Below are 22,768 nucleotides of genomic sequence, written 5' to 3'. Positions count from 1 at the left end.
CTCTAATTGCCCAAGGAGCTTGAACATAGATGTTAGAAAACAAAATACTTAAAGACAATGAATATGTGTTTTAATACTCAAATTCATGATGGCGACCCAATTCTTACTGAAATCAATGTGACTTGATATCTCAATTGACACTGTCTAACTTCAGGAAACAATTGAGGCACTGAGGTGGGAGATGAAGAAGCCAGCTAATTCTTCCTCTGCAAGTACTTCTCTCTCACTGTTGACTAAAAAAGAACTCAGGAAAGCTAGGCTCCTAACTTAGGTGTCCAAATTACATGGGAGGAAGATAGGTTTTGATATCTTTGTGGATATCTTTAACTGAGCTGCTCAAATGCACTCCACTTAAGTACAGACAGCAAGGAGTCTCACGGCTCTAGGTTTTTTCTGTTGTCAATAGAGAAAGATACCTCCAGGAGTCATGACTGGTGCACCCCACAGTCCTTTCTCTCCACAGCCTACACCGAGGGCTAAACTGCCTACTTTAGGGCAGAGCTACTTTCAGCAAAATTACTAACACTTATCATCACTGAGTGAACAACAGTAAGAAATAGGTACCTTTCAATCACAAATTCAGATGCCGTGTCTTGGCAAAGTGTTTCAGCACCTCCTCAACAGATGAATTAATTATCTCAGTGATTTCATCACTCAGCTGTCTTGAGTAACTCAATGCCAAATCACCATGCTATGAAACTAATCTCAATGAGTTGTACTTTTCATTTGACACCTCTCAGATGAAAAATACAAATCCTGGACTTCAAGATCTTCACATGTTCAAAGTATGAATAGGAGGGTGGGAAAAATACCTATCCTTTAAGAATTGGTAAAAAAAGAAAAAAGGATATAACACAATAGCATATGTTTTAAAACCTCCTGCTTTTACTGTACCAGAAAAGACAACATAAATTGAAAATTGATGGATTACTGTGCTTGTAGGTTCTGAGCTACAGTACAGAAAACTGTTTAGCTATAAAACATTTCTTTAAACTACTTTCCTTCATACTGATACTGCAGACATTCAACACAAAGAATTTTAACTTTTGAAGCAAATGTAACCTCAATGGTTTTCTTTATTCTTCTTGAATAGTCTTCTTTATTCTTCTTCTTGAAAGAGAAGTATTAGAGTAACTATATTTATAAACCATTATATGCAATCCTCCATGGTTATTCTTAAGAGAGCTTTAAGTGAAAAATTTATAAAGAACAGAGAACATTGGTTTTCACTTTCATGTATTTGTAAGTGCGAAGGAAAGGGTCAAAGGCAAGAGTAGAATTTCTCACAATAACTTTCCTTGTGAATAACAGCTGAGAAGTCTGGAAAGCAAACTAATTGCTTAACTTTCACATTATCAACAAAGCTGTCTTTTGAAAGTGCAGTTAAAATCTCCATCATCTGTTATGTTTGATCAAGTTAGTTTTGACTAAAATACTCACACTGTCTAAAAAGAGAGCTCTTCATTTTTTTTAAAGGGTTTCAGGGACACCTAAGAAAATGCTGTTTCTTTTGACTTTTAAGCCTTTATGGGAAAGGATGCAGTAACCATAAGTACTGTCATTAGAAGAATATAAATGATGAAACAAATGGTGTCTAGTTAGAAAAAAAGTACATTGAAACAGTGAATGTTATCAGGTTATTTTGAGTTTCTGATATCTTAACACTAAACATTGAAAGAATCACAGAATCAATTAGGTTGGAAAGGACCTCTGAAATCATCAAGTCCAACTTTTGACTAAACATGACCTTGTCAACTAGACTATACATCCAGTCATTTCTTGAACACCTCTAGGGATGGTGACTCCACCACATTCCTGGGCAGTCCATTCTGACATTTAATAATCCTTTCAGATAAGAAATTCCTCCTGATTAATTCCTCTTGATGTCCAACCTGAACCTCCCCAGCTGCAGCTTGAAGCCATTTCCTCTTGTCCAGTTACTGACTGCCTGGGAGAAAAGGCTGACCCCCATCTTGCTACAGCCTCCTCCCAGGTAGTTGTAGAAAGCAGTAAGGTCACTCCTGAGCCTTTTCTCCAGGCTGAATATCCCCAGCTCCCTCAGCAACAGCCCCAGCTTCCACACAAAAGAGGGAGCATATGATTCTATCTCTACATATGGCATATCAGACTGAATGTTTCAAGTCTTGATCCACATCATTGTCCAACATTCCCCCATCAGGATTTGAATCTGGCTCCTAGATATTTCAATGAGCAACAATATCTGAAACAGAAAAAGGAAATTTTCAAAAAATATATGACTAGATATTAGCCTATCTCTGCCATTCTAGTGCTGACATCCAATCTCTCCTTGGAGGAATCAAGATGTTTCCTAGTCATTATGGGGCTGCTGACAGCTTAACATGGCAAAACAACTGTATAACTTCAGCAAAGACCCTAAGAGGATGCAGCTGTATCATGTACCTTGTTCTTCCTTGGAAAGCCAGATTTCTGCATGCATCCCAGCAAACTATAGATATATACTAAGCTTTCCATGCTTCCTGAGTAGAAAATAGCTTATTCTCCCTGTCTCATTGCATTCAGCTAATTCCTAAACAGCAGTGTTAAAAATGCTGTTGTCCAGCAGCTCAACAGCCATCAACGGTAATATCAATAAAATCTGCCTAAAAGCAACTTGAATGGGTTAATGCTACTTAACCATAAATACACAATGCAACAGAAGGAGCCCCAGAGCATCTGTGATAGGAAGACATGGCACAGGATTCACAGGAGACCTGTGCTTCTCCAGAAGAACCCCTGACGCCAGGTAAGAGGTTTCAGGCCATTTAATATAGTATCAATGCTTGTGCCTAGGAAACCAAACAAAAAAAAAATGATTTATTTGTGTAATACACAGGAAAAGAACAACTTTTCTTTTAGTATTACTGATTGTAATCTCAGAGTCAAATGAAAGCACTAACTAAAAATAACCAAAGTAAAAACATATAAAGTTATGAGCATAAGGAGGAACATCAGATAAATCAGACAAGCAATGCACATGGATGAGCAAGAGAATGATGTATGCAAGTTTGATATAAAGAAAGAAAATTACATTAAAAAAGAACCAGGACCCTTCATGCTCTGTGAGCTGGCTATGAATTGCTATCTTTCTATGACTGAATATGTTTTTGTTTCTTCACTTTATTCTGCTGCGGAACTTGGTGTATCTATCAAAGACATTATCAAGGAATCTAATGTGAGACTGACTACCACCTGTGTTTCCTTGGCAAAATAATGGAGTTTATTTTTGCAATAGATTAATTTTGTGAAATTGGTCTAAAGATCATATAGACAGACCCCAATCTCTTTTAAAGAAAAAAAAACCAACAAAACCAAAACCAAATCAAACAACAACCCACCCCCCAACACACACAGAGAAAAAAAACCCCAAGTTATCCATAGACACAAAGGAAAATTGTTAAAATAAAAGGTCTGTACACATACTGCAGCATTCTCCTGAAGTTAGATATGCTAGAGTTTCCTAGCACAGTGTTTGGGAGTAAAGTTTAATCTTCTTCCCTGAAGAACACATTTCTCCCTCCAGCTTCAAAACAAGCCTTTCAATCACTTTTTAGCTCATTGTTCAAGCTCCTCTGTATTTTAGACCCTGGCTGTGTCCTTAGCCAAGCCAGTTGTCTGTGGCCTCCTCAGGCAAGGAAGAATATGATATCTGTGCTGTACACAGACAGGAAAAAAAAAAGCAGCAACAGAACAGATCTGGATGTCCATGTTGTTAAAATATCTAACACCTAAAACATTGACGGTTCTCTTTGAGATGCATTAAAACACGACAGAAGTGGATTAACTCTTTGTACACATCACTCAGAGGAAAAGCAACTAGATGATTGAAGTACAAATACATAAATATTGATCTAAAAAAAACCCCAAAAAACAACCCAAACATTTTTCCAAACCTCAAATTATTTTCTTTAAGTCTGGAAAGAGAGAGATGAGGTTTCTCCTTGGGATTAACAAGCTGTGTGGAAGCAAGCACCTCTCACTACTCCTGTGAAAGGTCAGCCAGCCATCCTCTGCCCTGGGATGTAAAATTCTCAGGGTGGGAAGGAGAGCAGGTAGAAATCTCGCTCTAGCATTATCATCAAAAATTCATAGATAAAGGCAGAAAGAACTAGGAGTTTAGGCCCTGCTTTGAAGACACAGAACAAGGATGTCTTGTCAGTGTTTGAAGCATTCTATGTTTTGAATCCACTGTCTGTTTAGAAACCAATACATAAATATAAAAGAGAGCAAAGTCCAAGTCCCCCTGCTGTCCATTTCTAGGTAGGTGCCTGAGCAGAAAGGGAGGGAAACAAACACAAAGTTTTGCAGAAAAATTAGCATAATTAAAGTGTTAGAAAAGATTCCTACTGTGCTGTCACGACGTAAATACTTGGAAGCAGCTACTACATCTAATTTTTGAAAATTCATTGAAGTGACAAGAGAAAAACATAAATCACAAGTAAAAATGTTTTCACTTAATGCTTTTCTCAAAGGTCCTCCGAGGCATAACTTTACTAGGGTAGTAACAAGTAGACAGAACAGGACTTGATGCTCAAAGGGCAACTAGATACTGGTGCTGGAACAGATCTGGGAGCAGACAAGAGAAAACACTCTTTCAAAGAGAAATTCCTGAAGCAGAACTTATTTGAGACAGCATGGAGTACAAGAATTTTCTCTTTAGATTAATTTTCTTGCATCTAAAGTAGGCTATGTACTACTGTACCGTTCTTATAACTCTGGTGGCCTAACTACACAGATAAGACTAGGATTTGTATATATGGATAGTAACTTTTTATGAGTTCAAAAAACATAGTTGAAAGTTTATCCACTCAGTACTGATCATAAAAGAAGTTATCCCCATCTACAAACTTCTGCTTAACTTATTTTATATTAAAAAATCCAGTAAAAAAATAAGTGAAAATACTTAATGATAAATTATACAATACAAAAGTCCTGGGGTTTTTTTCTACCATTTTTTTAGTTCCTTCAGCTAGGAATGTTCTCAATCCTATATACTTACTATAGCAACAGAGTAATGAATCAAAAAAGATAGTTGAAAGCAAACCCAAAAAATAGCTCAAAAAACATTCACTAGAGAATCACAGTAAAAATAACCTGGTTTCACTTAATAAGGCATGTTAAGCTTTAGCCTGCTACAGAATGGAGGCAAAATGTTACTTAGGTAAGGTATAGACTCATTTAGTAATTAATAATACGTCATGGAAGATTGCTCCCAATGTTGTTCTTTCCCTTCATAGTGCTACAGATTTCTTTTGATAACCTGAAGATGACTGGGGCAGGAACAGGCAGGAATTGTTTCTTCATAGTGAAATAGCAGTATTAGAGGATGTCAAGATGCTCAAAGTATCTCAGTTTTGTAAAAAATAAAGTAGTTGTCATGCATAACCTTTCTCCATCTGTGATCAAGTAATAAAATGTTTCACAAAACCTTTAAAGTTCTGTTTTGTTGTAAAACTTGATAGTTTGAAGTCTCATCAATGGATCTCAGTTTTACTACTTTCTTAAAAGCCTGAGACAAATTCAGTTAGACAGTATGAATCATGGAGAAAAAAAAAAAAGGAAGACATTTTGGCCATTATCTGTTTTTTAAAAAAACCTTAATGAATAACTATACAAAAACTGACTGTACAGGGCAATAATGTCAGTGGTGTACAAGTCTGTGATGTTAAAAGAAATAAGTGTGACTTCAGCACTTCAGTAGGTAACGTGACTTGATAACCCTAACCCTAGCCATCCAGAAAGTATTCATTCAGGATACAAAAATGTATGGATCCTAAGGTCCTTAAAAATTTATAAAGCATGCAAAGAGTATCCAAATAAACCATAAACACTTGACGTGGTATTTATACTTGAAAGGAATTTTGTGAGGTATGCAATACTAAATCCCACTTAGTTGCAAGGCTTCTTGGAGAGATTGAATAACTTAGTGGTCTTTCCTTAAATCTTTGCATGAGAAAGAAACCGGGGGGGGAAGTGTGTGGAATAGATTTCATTCAGTTTTCTGATTAAATCAACACTATACATCTTTCAAAGAATCATTCTAGTGCCAGACTGTACTATGATGAATGCTTTCCTACATTCACACTCACCATTTTTAAGACTGGAGCAGGATTGTAGATCTGACTGCTGTCATACACCTTGGGCCTGCAAAATAATTCTTGCAAAATAAGGCAGTGGCTGGCATTTGATTGCAGTGCATCTTCAAAAGCTGATGGATGCTAAACCTGAACTGAAGGACTTGAGATGGGGTTGATATTCCATCATCTCCAAACAGCCTGTTCCAGTGGCTAATCACCTTGACTACTAAAATGTATGGCTTATTTCTCACCTGGGTCCATCTGGCCCATGTGTATTTAACAAATGGGGATGCACTGGCCTAGATACTGCTTATGCCTGAATATTGGAAATGCATCTCAGCCAGCTGAGTACCTCCTCGTGGCCAGAGATCACCCTGCCTAGAAGATGCATTCACCACAGTAGATTTGCTTAGCAGCTCACCAGGGTCATATGCTGAGTATTTACTTTGTCAATGTGGATACAAAGGGACAGCAAAAGAATGCTACTAACACTGCATTTCCATATTAAATAGATAGTGTCAACTTCTGAAGGCTACATAGTAAAGGAAAAATAGAAAATAGGAAAATAGAGCTGTAGAACAAACCAGCACATTTTTCCCAGAATTTGTCCATGCTCTAAAGCTTTGAGTCAAGAGCAACCAATACCACCTTTTCCTATATTATTATGGGAACAGAAGCAAGTAAGAAGGTTTTTTGAGAAACTACTTAAACTTTGAATTAAACTTGACATGCTCTCTTTAGAATATTTTCCTTGCTTCATTTTCCTACGACATCAAATAGAGTTTTCTTAAAAATTCTTAAGAATTTTCATTTTTAAGTTTTCGGGAAAATGTTCTAATTTTGTTCTCACACTGTATGAGGTTTTACATTTTCAGGTGTGGTAAGTTAAAAACTATCACTTGTTCTGAATTCTCAACATGCGCAGTGAGAAGATGCCAAGGCTGGACTTCTTTCAGAGTCACAGAAGATACCGGGTTGGGGAACTACTGCTACTACAGCTGCAGCTTCTAGCTGTACTGTGTTTCACTGAAATTTAAAGCTAGATAAAACAGAGAAGAAAGGAGTCAGTCTCCTAAACACAACCCAAAGTTTTTTTCTTTAGATTACATAAGGAGAGTAGTGTCCTCATTTGAGAGGCAGAAAAGAAACTTGCTGGATTCTCTGCAAAAAACAGTTGATTAATTCTTAATACTGCCTTTGATTTTCACCTTCCTTTCTGATACTTTCTGTCATTTTAGATTGTGATCTTCTCAAGAAAGAACTGCTGGTTTTAATTGTACACTGGGCAGGTGAGGGAACTGAAATTGTAAAGTTCTGGAGAAATGAAGAAATTAAAAAGACACACCTATTTTGCCCTTTTCTCTTCTTTCTGCTTAATTTCCTTATTTTATACTTCTCTTATTGCTTCTCTAAAGATTGGCTTTTTAGGATTTATTCATTTCAGATTTGTTTCTTTGGTTTCTTTAATCCACTCCTGTGATGAGTGCACAGACATAAGCTAATGCTCAGATATTTTTTAAAGATCTTTAATTGATATGGATATTTTTAATTATTCATGTCACTAGTATTAGATCCCTTGATTGGTTTTACAAGAGGTGTTAAGTTTTAAGAAAATATGCAAAAAAGCTTGCACCTTTGTGCATCTTCCCAAACCTTTTTGACTGAATGTTCCTGTTCCAGTTGCATTAGGAACCATAGCAACTGCAGGAAAGGAAGCCGAGTATCAAAGAACTATTTCAGCTAGTGAAGCAAATCTGTAGTTAGAAGCAAGAACAAACCTGTGATCATGATTTTTTTTTCACCCTACTACCTTGTCCCTTCTGTATCTTAACTCAAAAACTGGGATGTTCCTGAAAAGCAGCAATTTGAATTGCAATTTTTTTTAATCTCTTTTCCCCTAGGCTCCAGCGACTGTTTTGCAGGAGTGATGTTGTCTAGGGCTTCAATATAACTTAGCCCCTTACTTTCAGAATATGCGTATACACTATATACAGTTCATATAAATAAAAAGGCGTACTCATTGGAGTTATTTGACTCCATTTAAAACAGATACATTTGATCTCATTTCCTTTGAACATTATGGGACTAAATGCCCCTACCCCTCATGTAGACACTGCAGTGTTGACTTCTACATTCTGAAAGAGTAAACTTGAATCTTTTGCCCAGAATACAGTGTCATTTGTTTTTCTCAAGGTTTTGCAGGATATCCTCTGTGGGATCAGCACCTTGCTGTAGTGTTAGGCCTGGAGGACAGAAAGGACACCCTGTGACAGATAAAACAGCACTAGATAGATGCCTGTTGTGCAGCTGAATCAAGCCCTGAATCTCATCCGAATGATCTACTGTTAACACCTTTGTCTCAGGGAGGGTCACACTGAACTATGTCATTAACCCATTTTGTTCTTAGATAGTTACCTTTTCTCTACATGGTGCCCTTCTAACTTCTCACTATTTCATCTTCCATGTTCTTGGCCAGTTTGTACCACAGTAACACAGCACAGAAAGAGGAAGCAAAATCAAAGTTCTTTAAACCAAAGGGGTCATTAATCTGCCTCACAGTAAGGACTAAGTGCAGTGAGTGGAGGAAGAGCTATCTTTAAACCCTAAATTATAATAAGTACTCAAAAAAACATTATCTTTAAAAGAAAACAGCAGGTTTATGATCCCCAGGTGTAAAAGAAAGAAAGAAAAAAGCCAGCTTAATAAACCATTAAATATAAAATGGAAATATTAAATGAAGAACTAAATCTTTCTCAAGGGAGTAATCACTACGAAATTTCCTTAAATATTAGCTTCTACCTAATAACACAATAAAGAAAAAGACTTTGCATAAAACAAATTACAGATTTTTTAATCCTCTACTCTGAAGGAAACCCTTAAATTAGATGGCTATTTCAATTCATTTCAAAACAACAAGAATAAGTCATGAAGAATCAAGTCCCTCATGGGACTGATCAAAATTGAATTTGCAGTTTCCTGTACTATGCTGACAATCATTTACAATAAAATCGGAATGAGAAAGGGAAATTGTCTGTGGGACCACTGAGCCAGGTAATAGCTTCAGTATAACACAGTCACACAGCTGAAATCAAATTAAAATGTACATAGAATTTTAATATGGTTGAACCAGGCCTTACTTTGCTTATAGGATTCTGTCTTGCAACTTTTAGGTAACAGATCAGGAGTGAAAAAAACTACTCATTGGTGATAATGAGGCAATTTATGTTACCAGCAATTTGTTTAAAATAACATGACATTAAAATTGTGTTTGGCAAAACAAAGAAAGTTAGTTTGAAAACTATTTTAGTTTAAAACTGTCATGACATAACAGAAGCACAAAGGAAAGCCATGCTATAACTTCAAATTTCTAGTCCTTCTCTGTACATCTACAAACCTTGTAAATTATAACTAAATTATTCCATCTTACACAACTCAAAAGACCTCATAGGCACAACATAAAGAACAAGGAATACTTCAAATATTTCATTATTTTCAGATACTTAACAATAAGTAAATATATTTACATATCCATAATGTGTTTTACACAAATAAGGAACAAAGACTTGGCATACTTCAGTTTAAAAATAACACATCAACTTGATTTGAAAGAAATCTTCTCAGCCACATAATATATAAACCTGTACCTGCAGAACATCTTTGCTGTACTTTGCACAAGTTCATTTTCACAAGCAGCCAGCCCGTGGCTATCACAGTGGTAGCAGTGGAGGGAAATGTCCACTGAAATTTAGATACATTTCTCTTCATTCTTAAGAGAACTTAAGTTAATTGTCTCCCATTCAGCAAATTCCTTTTTTTTAAGGTCTGGTGACCTTAGAGAATTCACTGAAAAGGGCAACAAAATTGATGAGATCTGTACACTAGAAGTATTTCCAGCCCAGAGCTCCTACATATCTTGAAAAACACTTGTTCTACAGTGATTCAGGCCTGTGAGTGCAGACTGTATTTATGAATTATACAATTAATTAAAAATACTCACTGGAGCAGCACCCTTCCTTTGTGGCACACAAGTACCCTAACCACCAAACTACAGAGCTAATTTTTCACTTTGCTCCTGTCACAGTGGATATTAAGTAGCTATACAGACAAGGACAGCTGCAACAGGGAAGAGTTACACACTGCAAAGTAGATAACCCAGAAAATAGCCCACTCTCCTCAGTAAATTCTGCTGTATTTTTAGACACTATCCAAAAGCCCTATATAAATGGCTACTGTACAAGTTCTGAATGGCTGTGCAGCTGATGGACAGCAAATCTGTAGCATGCTGGATTGTGACCTGCAATGCATATGCATTTCAAACGCACTGAAATAGTGAATACAAAATGTTCTCTTCCAGAACTCGAGGATCAGCAGATCTCTATCATGGCACTCCTCTAGTCTGCACAGACCTAAGTTCAAGCCTTTAATGCAAGATGAGATTTGTAGATTAATAAAAAATGGATATTACTTGTATCAATAGCTCTTTTAAAAATCAAAGTACAGCTACTTACACTTGCTCATGACCTGTTTTATATTAGTAAGTTTGTTTCATTACCACTGTTAAAATCACTGTCACCTACCTCACTATAAGGCATACATACCCTCCTGCTTAATTCAAGAAGAACAGAACAAAAAGTAGATAATCACTTCTTATTTTGCATGTAAGCAAATTGCCACATGATAAGCAAAGGTGTGAACAATAGATTTGATAATATGTTTACAGAACCTTCTTGCACATTTCCACCTCTCCAGCAGGAGGGATGCTCTAAGGAGTAAGCCAGCTTTCATTTACATCAGGATAAAAGCAATCACCTCCAACTAGTTGATAGGCTGGAAACTTGTGTGAGCTTACTGCTCAAAAACCTGCTTTTGTTCCCAAACCTTACTCACACCCTTGAGCTGTCAGGTAGGGTGGCTGTAAGGTTTCAGAGAGTAGGGAACTTCTGAGGGCTCTTACTTTGGTGGGTAGAATAAACTCACTGGAGCACAGCTTCAGACTCACCTCAGGGTAGGTATCTAAATATGTGAAATTTAGCTAAGTGTCTGAGCTGTCATTACAGGCAAGGGTGACACTGGGTTCAGCTCAGTTGTCTAACCATAGGTTTCCAGTGACATTTGGCAAGTCCTGAGGTCCTCAGAGATAACCTTGGGTTTTTGTCTCCACAGGAGCAAAATTCTCCTCCCAGGTTTATGTGTACAGTACAGCGCTTTTTTGCATATTACCTGGCTTAATTCTCTCTTTACTATATTTCATCCACTTCAAGAACAGGTATAGTTATTTACAGGAAAAGTCAGTGCTTGGTTTTCTAAATTCTGCAATAATGTATTTTAATGTCTGATTAAATCCAATTTGATGCAATTCCACCCTCCCTCACTTTTCTGTTTTGCTGTTTTGACAAGATGGTTTTCTAATTTAAAAAGTCACTTAAAATAAAATCAGATTAATCCACTCTAGATGTAAACATACCTACCTTTAAAAATTCCATGTAAGACCAGATAACATTAGGTTTACTTCTGTTGGGAAAGAAAACTGGTTTTACCTCTCACAAAGCCTTTGAAAATGCAGTACATGATTCCACTTCTAAGCAGTATGTCAGGTTCACCGAGATGCAAATTGTAAAAAAAAAAAGGTTAAAAAAAAGACTGTCTGTACTGCAAAAACTGCAAAATTCTTGGAATTTCTCATGTAGAATATGTAGTTCATAATAGCATAAGTATCTGTTGAAGTGACGGTGTACAGATCTATTAGCTCTATACACAATAGTTCCACTGTAGGACTAACAATGCAAAAAAATCATGTACCGAGATATGAACAAATTCATGTTCTTTTAATACTGATATATAATATTCTAAATTTAAACCCATTCTGCAAGAGTCTTTATGACTGAAGCAACTCGTCCCATTATGTTATAGTAAAGAACTGTGTAATCTTCTTGGAGAGAGATTAATGAACAAACCCTTTTTGCTAGAGCGTAACACCCACAGATTAATCTTAGAACTAGTTAAAACATTCAAATCACTTAGCTTTTCTTTGTAAATCACATTTTAAACCTAAGGCCAAGAAAAGTCTGTTGAGCAGTCCAGTCTAACCCCTGGCCCGCAAGCAGAATTAATCTTATTTACAAGGAATTCTTGGCAACTGTTTTCTTGTCCAGCTTGTTTCTAAGACATAGAATCCCCAAAATTTTTAACCAAAAGCATTTTAATGTTGTCTTCGGAAAATATTTGCTAATATTGAGCCTATATTTTCTTTGCTCCAGTATGACACCACTGGTTTTTATCTACCATAAAGGAATACAGGTAAGTACTTTCTTATATGTAGTTTCTCCTGCGTATATTTCAGAGCATATTTTGTCTCTCTTCTTTTCAGTTGGTCCATGTCTTTCAATTACATTACCCAAAACTGAACAATATTCTCCAGTTTACAAATGCAAAACAGAGGTTTCAATTCACAGATCTCTGCTGTCTTTCTGTTTAGATACTTATAGATACTTATGCTACTATGAACTAGATATTCTGCCTGACAACAGTATGAAACTGCTGACTTTTGTCATCTTTTGATCTGTCATTACTCCCAGAACTTCTCCTACAGAACAAATCCACTACAAGCTATCCCCTATACGTTTTCCACTGTACCTCCCCAACTAAATGGAGCACCTTGCATTTGCTCCTATTGAACAACAATTTTTTCACACTTTTGTCTCTATCGTGTCAGCACTATTTTGAGTTCTGACTTCTGTCTTTCAACAAGACTTGCTAACCTTTCGGTTTTTTTCTTTTTCTTAACACAGAATAAAAATAGTAAGTGAAAACTTCCATGTGTATTTGAAAATCTCGGAAATCTAAAAGGCTGCAGGCAATTCTATCTCTGAAACAAGACCAAACATTCATTCAAAACCAGCAGCTTTATACTGCGTTCTCTGCTGGAGTTCAGTCTTCTTTCAAACTCCTGCATTTTGCCAGCTATTAGTTTCCCAAAGTTCTCAGAATAAGCAGGAAGCAGGCATCCATGAAAATGCAAATTTTCTATGGCCACTTCTCCCAAGGGAATTTAAATTTGTACTTCACTTTTTTTTTTCTAATGCATAAGAACAACATAAAGCATAAAAACATCTAAATTAGCATATGTCTACACTGATCGCTGTGCTACAGAAACATAAACCAAAGCAGTAGTGAGCTGGGTACTAACAAAAATATGAAAAAAAAATCGTAGTACTCACCAAGTACGAGACTGAACAGTGCACCAACATCAGCTTAACTGTAACTCAGACATTATTGTAACTAGGAGAAATAATTGATAGTAAACAAACAGGCTGAGACTGGAATCCAGGAGCACAAGTGCACACTTGAAAACTACAATTTAAGAAAAGACTGATGGGGTGAAAACTGTTACAGAAGCCCATTAAATCCCTGTGCATATATAGATATATATACACACACCCCAGGACTGCCTACAGGCACAGCACACATGGAGGCAAATAAGTATCTAAAGATAAGAATGAGATAGAGTGGAAGCAAATCCCTTCGGAATGATAAGACTTGCTTGCAATAAAAGAAATAAAATTCAGGGTTAATAATGGAATTTTAGGTATTAATCTAAATCTCCAGATTTCTGCACTTATAGCAGCCCTTTAATGCTGTGTTTTATGTATATATAGACATAGTGGGTCCAAATCTAAGTTACATTAGCATACGGTTTATCCTGCTTTTTTATTATAAAGGACTCAAAATACAATATGAATAGATGATTTCTGAAGTTAATAAAGTTTGTATAACAGCTTTGTCCCTTAGACCAATCACTGGGTATAATCATTCTTCTGCGTTATTAAAACTGCTTACTTCCTCAGTCCAGAGGGAAGCATGATCATAGCTGTGGGGAAGGGCTGCAGAACAACAGAGAAAGAGGAACATAACTCTGGTGAAATCACAGATATTTTTGAGACCCTCATCCCTCAATATAACAGAGTGACAAATGGAGTCTCTTAACCTGTCCACATTTTTGTCTTTTAGTAGAATCCTTACAGGCCATTTAATTAAAAGAAGTTGGGATTCACCAGTATTTAGATTTAGGCTTATTTCTATCACACTTAAAATATAAAGGATTATGGAGATGAGAAAGAAGAAAATGTTGGAACATCAAAGCCATTCATTTTGCAAATGATCTGAAGGGCAACATACCATTTGAAACCATGAGAGATACAGCAGCTCTAGCTGGACGTTTTCTGATCTTCAAATCATTCTCAGAAAACTTCACAAGTGGAAAGCAATTGAATCAGTGCCAGGGCACATTTAGTTTTACAAAGATGAACAGAAATTCCATTATTTCTTATGGCTTACCAGAGAAAGCAGCTCAGAAGATTTCAACACATTTTCTAGTTCATACAATTTACTTTAGCTACTGACCAAAACGTTATCCTATTTAAATGTAATAATTGTACTGTGATCTCAAACAATATGATGTAACAATTTGACTTCATTTAATTCTGCTCTAGGATAAAGTGGAAATTCATCTATTGTGTAGCAATAATTTCACAGAAAAAAACATGAAACTGCATCAAGAAAGTCTGATTCAATATACTTCAGAACCTACATGGCAAAGGCATTAAATTTTTCCTACACAGTAGGAATTGTCAGGTAATGCTGTATTGAGGAGTGCAGTTTATTACCTATTGCATACAGACACACACTTGCCAAGTCCACTGTTTCAGCGACAGGCAGCCCCATTCAGAAATGATTGATGCTTCCATATTTATAAAAAGCATGCCACAGCACTAGAGTCGCCAAATATAGTAGCACAAAGGAAAGTCCATTTTCTTTGCACTCCACAACTAAATTCTTATCTCTAAATTTCCCTTTCAACCAGACTAGCTGTTATCTTGTTCTATGTCATACATGGCCACTTTTTAAAGGGTTATGAGCTCTCTTGTGGAAAAATAGTGAAGTGACACAAGATCTGCTATTCTGTTGCACAGCACTCCATCCTACTGCAGATCACCAGATGCTTAGATGCCTATTCAATTCCTCTCTAAATTTTAGAAATTATAGGGATTTCTTTTTTCTCTACACAAAAACCAGCACTGCATTGTGACTAGAGTGTAACCCTGATGGCACTTGTTAGTCTTTTGATTAGAGATATAGACAAGGGTCAGTGTGAACTTTGAGTAACATCTAAGAACCGTACAAAAGAAGTGTGTGTGTGTGTACAGAAAGAGAGAGGTCTACAGCATGTAATGTAAGGTTTAAAAAGGATTTGGGTTTATGGTTACTGGAATGGAGATGTTATAGCAATCCCTGTACGGCCGTCACAATCTCTTCCTCAAATATTAAGATAAGAAATACTAGAAATCAGAAATGTGCAAGAATGTTATCCTATCAAATGACTGTCTTGAAACACAATTATCTTACAGCTTAAGTTCTCTAGTCACCTTTCCCAAGGGAAAAATGATTTATTGCTCTTCATAATGTATCTCCCACTTACTAGATTAATATCTTATTTAACTTCATTATCACCTGTCCTTCTGTTCCTTTACCATTCCTCAAAGGTATTAAAAAGAAACAGATTCACAATGAAAAAGAAAACATGCATTCTGAAACACCCTGAAACATAAGGAAAAAACTGAAAGAGTACTCAGTAGGAAGCAGTACACAAGTGGAGCACTTTGCACCACATAGCTTGACATGTCCTAAGAGACATGGAATTTTTGCAATATTTTAAAATTGCCAATAGTTACTGTCAGGAGGCAGCACTTACCACAATACAGAACCACGGAATTTTGACAAACATTAGAAGGTAGCGAAGATATGTCAATATATATAGACGAATTTACTGTCATATAAAGACACATGCACACACAGACAGATGGGCAGACAGCTGCCTCATTTCACCATTACAGTCACCCTAAAGTCTCTGGTAGTTAGTCATCCTGAAGACTCAGCATCTTTAGACTGTATTTAAAGCTGAGTGAAAACACATCTCTGAAGACCTCCAGAGTCAGATACAGACCACTTATTTTAACTGCCTCCTTCTCTCTACTGAATATGTAAGAAACTGAGACAAAGCATGAGCTATTTGTTCTGCTGGGATCCAGTCCACCCCTTTAAAGCTAAGGCATCCAACCTCAACATACTTTGAAAAGAGGCAGGTGACAGCAGTGGCAAAGTCCATGTCATCTGCTCCCTTCTCTACACACCCCAACAATCCCCTTCATGCTTTCTGTGTGACTCCTGAGATACCTGTCCAGTTGCCAAAGTAGCAGAAGATGTAATCACACTCCTAGCTGCCCAGCCAAGCCTCATCTAAACATAAAGGGAATCCCTGAACATTTGGTGGTGAGATAGGCACCCTGGCATACTATAATTCAGATTGGAAAGGACCTTAAGGAGGTCTCCAGTCAAAGTCCTGCTCAAAGCAGGGTCAAAACTGAATTCAGGTCAGATATAATGTCTTCCTATGTTCCTAGAATTCCAAGCTGAAAAAACATCAGCAGCATCTGATTATTCTGAATCTGAAATAATTTAGCTTTAATTTTAGTTAGCAATGGTTGCAATTCTTCAAAAATGAGTGGTATGTTCAATAGCATGTTTTTCCACAAATAATTACTTCAAGGTTAAACACAGTTTAAATAATACCAGAATCCATGCAACATTCTCTCTCAGTTATAATTCTTTACCTAAAAGGAAAATAAAGACAGAACTACTAAAGACTAAAGCATGTACTTCAAAAATATGTGAAGTGTATAAGGTATATAAAATAGATACAACTTTTAAGTATATGCTTCGAAAAGTATTTGTTTAAATGCAAATGATGGACCAAAGACAGTGGGAGAAGCAAGTAGTGTTAGACTACATGTTTGGCAAGCAAGGCTTGCTCGCCTGCAACAAGAACTGCTTTCAAGTGTTTCATAAAGAATTAAAACCTAATTGTCAAGCAGTCCTGAACCCATCCCTCTAGAGGGAGCATATATAGTCACTAGGCTACAAAGGCAGGCTCCTTTCTTTACATCACTGCTTCTTGAATTCCCTTCTACACCGTAAATTAGCACTGCTTGGAGAATTAAAAGTGCACACATCTCACATTAGCCTCTGACATGGTGTTTATGGCTTCTCCTTGGGCTATCAAGCCCACAGTTTGATTGTGTACTAGCTGAGAAGGGCCTAAAACCTAAACCTCTGAGTAACTGCTCAGACTGTTACAACGGAGCCACAATTATTTCTCCTCAAAGGCCTTTGTGTCCTTGTCTTTCAGGCAGAATTCACCTAAGAATGAGATATACCCTGCACGCACTATGCAAATACACCACTGACTAAGGCCCACAGGACATAAAAGCAACAGATATACAGGTTTTGGGTCCTGATTTCACTTGATTTCATTTAGCTGTCATTTAAATCCCAATCTTGTGAAGACTGAAATTCTTGGGATTGCACAAATGTATTACCTAGGTAACTAAAGTCTGGGTTTGCATGTTGTTTTTTCTCTTGGGTTGGGAGAAAGGAGGAGACAATAAAACAGCCCCCACTTAAGTAAAGCACAGTTGGTTACTGAGCTCTGCAGAGTCTACAGCCCCAGGTCAGCAAAGCAATACAACATATTATAATATGTACCAAACTCTTGGTTAACTCTTACAGTACCAAGAAAAAGCTAATACACAGAAATTGAAAGGAAGAACAAAGGCAGAAGAGAGATGGAGGGATTTCTTTGTGCATTTTACCAATGATCCCCTGATTGTAACACCCTTTGACAGCTGCGTTAGGCAGGCTAAATGGCAAAACTCCCAAAAGGCAGAGAGCAACCCTAGCTTGTTTTTAGCATGAGACAGCCTAAATTTTAAAAAAGGGAAGGCTTTAGGACTCCAAAGTCAACTTTGCTGCCCATTTCAGGACCCCATTCTGCTAATTATTTCAGCATCACAGGTTAAAAATAAGAAGAGTTGCCAGAAGGACAACTTCCCAAGCCTGTATGAAGTTACCACATTATCCTTTCAAATCAAGTGGTCATAAAGGCTACTAAGTACACATTAACAGACAAATGACAAGACTTTAGGGCTTTTTCCTCAACACATGTGAACTCTCTATCTCTTTCTATCACATACAACCTCATATCTCCACTATTTTCACATCTTCTCAGCTCCTAACCAATTTCCACATTAACTTAAGCCTATTTAAATTAAAAAGGAATTAATAGTATATGAAAGGTGATCACAAAAAAGCAACCCCACCACCAGTCCAAATAACTATTATTTATCAGGTAACTTCGTGTTGTTTATTAAAACAACTATTGCCAAACCTACAATTTTTTTTCAATTATATTTAGAAATTCAAAAGTCTGCAAAACTAGATCCCAAAAATGAACCTCAAATCTCAAAAACAAACTACACAAGTATGTCTACTAGAAAAAGACAAAGAATATAGTGGGTGGGAACAATGGTATAACAAAAATCTCTCTTTTGTAGCACTCCAGGCGTTAATTTTGCATTTTAGTATGGCCCAAATTAAAGAAGTTAAAGAGGAACATCAGGTTACAGGTTTACAATCAAAATCAAAGCATCTTACTAAAATGATGTCTTACTTTTTCTTAAATATAATTTTTTAAAAGTCACAAATTCCAAAAGCAATGCAGTTTCTAATCACCTGCATGATTTAATACTCCTTATTTGAAAGCATAAAAGCTTAGGGAGAAGCTAAAAATTAACAGATACCTCTTATTACATCATAAAATAACCAAAGATGAAAATCAAGAAAAGTATGAACAAGTTTGGAAATAAAAAGCAGAAAGCTTTACCTTGAAAAGCAGCTGCATTATGAGATATTAAAAATTTTAATGTAGCACTTGATGTTTGAAGCACTTGCTGTATATCTTGCTTTGCTGCAGTCTGATACCTTTCTTCCATCTTTTTGGTACAGCATGTTGGATTTCTGGAAGTACAAACCTGGAGATCAACACCTAAGGAAAAGGCAATTACATTGATCAATATAAAACAGTATTATGCAAAACACAAACACCTAGAAAACAGCTAGCTTTTTTTTTTTAAAATGGGTATTGACACATTGAAAAAATACCCAAAGCTTTAAAACACTTGGTCTTGTAAACAGAAGGGGGTACTAATTAAAATTCTGTGAGAAGAATACACTTATTACAGTTAATTAATGTCATACAATGTAATTTCCCTGGCACTGTAATCTTTTTCCAGCTGTGAATAGTGCTAACTAATGTTGGTAAAATACGTTGAATATGCATTGTACATCACGATACAGGTGGCAGATGTCCCATCCCTGGAAACACTCAAGATCTGGTTAGATGGGGCTCTTGGCAACCTGATCTAGTTGAAGATGTCCCTGCTTATTGCAGCCCAGATGACCTTCAGAGATCCTTTCCAACACGAACTGTTCTGTGATTCTATGATCCTCTAGAATACTGAACTGCTGGAACAGCTCATGGCTGGCACTCTTGTGCTTCTTTAAATCTTGACTAGAAAAAGCTAACTACTTCTAAACACTAGAAACACACCAGTGGAAAGCCCATTCGTGACAGGTTCATAATGAAAACGCTTGTATTAACTTCTACATGGAGCAGTCCTAACTTCCAGTCTAATCTCCCTGTGTCTTTCTCTAATGTCAAACATTCCCATGAATCCATGACACTGACTCCCTACTTCCCTGCTAGGTTGGGAGACATTGCTAGAAGGGAGTATTTTTCAAAATTTTGGGCACACTGAAATCCCAGAGGGGCAATTCAGCTCTTTTATAACTTTACAACTGGATCATAGTCAAGCACAAAAAGCATTATTCACCTTCTTTGTTATCATGTGGTATTCAAAATCTTTTTTTTTTTTTTAATACTGTTACCTAAACAATGCTTTCTAATACAAGGAACAAACATATGATGAAAGAAAATATATGAGAATTTGAATTATATTAATACAACATTTAACACTCCAATCCAAATTCTGTTCTCAAGTATGTTGTTTCACGGACAGATATGACAAGATTTCTAGGAAACATAGTGAGAAATTTTTTTTAATCTGCCCTGTGGACTAAATTCTAATCCTGCAGTTGTGTGTATAAACATCACTCTTTCTTCATAATAGGTAAAAAAGGAAGACTATGATTGGGAAAAAAAAGCAAGCAACTAAAAAGTCAACTTAAATCCATATTGCTTGTGACTGTAGCCACATTTAGCTCTTACATCACCTCTTAGTACTTAAACTTTTATTTTTCTACCACTAAATCTACAAGATTTAACATTCCTTTAAAATAATCTTTCCTATTTTTTTCCTCTGATAAATCATTCTAAGTATGAATATAGTTATGGGGAAAGGGAGGCTTTACACATTTTGTACCCTAAATATAAATTGTCTTATGTAAATTAGGTGTTTTAAATAATGTATTTCAGAAAGCTAAGAAGGAAAATGTTAAGCTACTAATGACTGGATTGGAGCATTCTGGAAGAATGGTGAAATGTTTAAATACATCATAGCAAACTCATATCCCATTTATCCATGTGTTGGTTGAAGCACTTCTGGTGCACAGTGTGAAAAGGTGTTATTATTTACATACAGCAATCCCAATCCTAAAGCAGCAACCCACTGCGCATATTTAGACAGGTAGAAAAGATACAGAAGATTCCTTAGAAATCACATTTAGAAAAGCATGAGACCAGAATGAAATAGGTAATTTATATGGGCTATTAAGAAAAATGGAGTTATCAGAATCCTGGATGAATACTTGTCTTTAAAATATTACACACAGGTAATCTGATTCCCATGACAAATAAACAAATTTCCCTTGCTAATTGCAGATAATATGGTCTTTGATTTGCTGAATAATTCCTTCTAACATCACTGGTTTCAATCTTCACAATTCCTGGTCCTTCCATCATGAAGCAGGTGTGGAAAGGAGGATATGTTTGAACCTTCAGTATTAAAGACTACAGAATTTCTCTCAATTTTTAAAGGATCTTTTCTGCTTCACGCTTTAGGTCATATGATGTTTCCAAGCAAAAGTAATTAATTTTAGTAAGGAGTGCTACTTGGGAGTTTATATAATTCTATATTTATGAAGACAAAAGTTTGACTCTATACACAAGAACCGTTTACTGCCCATGATAAAAATGTATGCCTTGAAGTAAATCCATTTTGCTGACATTAGCAGCAGTATCATTATGATAAAGGAAAAGCAGTAGGTATTTTAAGAATACAACACAGAATTTACAAGTCTGACATTGCCTTCATGGTGGCGTGCAAAATTAGAAATTTAACCTCCAGATGGGGAAATTAACTAAAGCAAGTGATACCCCCGTAAATCCCTCTGAAGTGATTTCCAATAGCAGTTTAACACACAGGGACTGGTACACCTACAAGCCATGGTGCAGGAAGCTGAACACCTCCACTATCCCAATAGAAAGTTAAAACTCTAATGCAGGGATGAATCACTGAAATTCTGAGAGTAAGAAACTCTCTTTTTTAAGTGCTATATTATTGCTACAATGTATCTTATTTTCCTCATATAGCTTAATGCTTTTGAAGGCTATTTATCCTCATAATTTATTTAAAAATATAATTTCTATGTTCTTCAGTACACACATTTTTACAATTTGCAAAGTAATTTATCCATGTTGCTGCTTTTACAAATCTTCTGCCATGTGAAAACCTTGATATTCCATCCTCTGACATTCCAATTCAAGCAAAGAGTGAAAATAAAGCCACAAAAAACAAGCCATTAAATTATCTATTAATTAGCTACTCTAGTGTTTACATCATGCATGCGAAATAAGGTGCTTTGTGTCAGAGTCAGCCTTTAATAAAGTTTCTGCCTCTAAGAAACAGGAGGTAATGAGCATCTTATAATGATTCTCATTATGAATATTAGAAATCCTGTTCACCACTGCTCTCAGAATCCACGTGACTGCCTGTATAGAGTCACCCTCACTGCGATCTGCACTGCATGCCTCACACTTCCCCAGTCCAGATTTCAATCCTTTGACCCAACTGACTCCAAACTCCCAGCTCTCCACACTGAGGCACTTGCACTGTAGACCATCCCTACTGCATTCCTGCATTCCCACATTCCCAGTTCTGTCCCTACTCCCAAAGTAGTCAAGACTCCTCTCATCCCACTCTTCCTCACAAAACAATGGCATGCCCCACAATATTTCGAATCACAGACCAGGATATAAATCAAAGCAGATGTAGAAACTGTAGCATCACCCAAGAGCAATGTAATGCAGATTAGCTGCTTTTGGGTACAGGCCAGTCTGCAGAGGGCAATTGCTGCAATGCAGCTAAAACTCCACAAAAAGCAGGGAAGGAGCAGTGGCAGGAAAGAACTGAGTCATGGCACCCCCGAGCAACCACTTCAGATGCTTGTGCAAAAAGGTGGCCATATCTAGGATCCAGGATCTAGAACAGGCAAAGCTGGCAACTGAACTACAGGAAAGTTTGTTTTCTGCAACTTACATCTGCAGCTCCTATGACACTGGTTTAAAAGTTAAATCTTATTATCAGGGAAGTGATGATCACCTCAGCACACTTTGGTTCTGGGAAGAGACAGCAGGTTACTCAGGGGAAGGGGTCAACAGAAGAGGTTAGTAGTGCATGGCTCAAATCAAGAAATATAAGGATTAAATCTGTGCTACTACTTCACGTTCCATGGATGAGTTATGCTACGTGTTTATAAAACAC

General features: G+C 36.6%; 1 protein-coding gene across 7 annotated transcripts in view; it reads right to left on the bottom strand.

Moving 5' to 3' along the window:
- Window positions 1-22,768, bottom strand: part of GPC5 (glypican 5) — a 620,145-nt gene that overhangs the window by 586,018 nt on the left and 11,359 nt on the right. For all 7 annotated transcript variants that reach the window (XR_007201874.1, XM_048295762.1, XM_048295763.1 and 4 more), the window contains exon 2: window positions 18,871-19,032. Coding sequence is in view for 6 of the 7 variants with exons in the window: in XM_048295762.1 (XP_048151719.1) it covers window positions 18,871-19,032 (162 nt within the window). In the remaining variant the exon portion in view is untranslated. The remainder of the gene's footprint in view (window positions 1-18,870; window positions 19,033-22,768) is intronic.

Source organism: Corvus hawaiiensis, chromosome 2 (genome assembly GCF_020740725.1).
Source record: "Corvus hawaiiensis isolate bCorHaw1 chromosome 2, bCorHaw1.pri.cur, whole genome shotgun sequence".
NCBI classification, from domain to species: domain Eukaryota; kingdom Metazoa; phylum Chordata; class Aves; order Passeriformes; family Corvidae; genus Corvus; species Corvus hawaiiensis.
The sequence above is the reverse complement of the archived record's forward strand: the minus strand, read 5'-3'. Positions and strand labels throughout refer to the sequence as shown.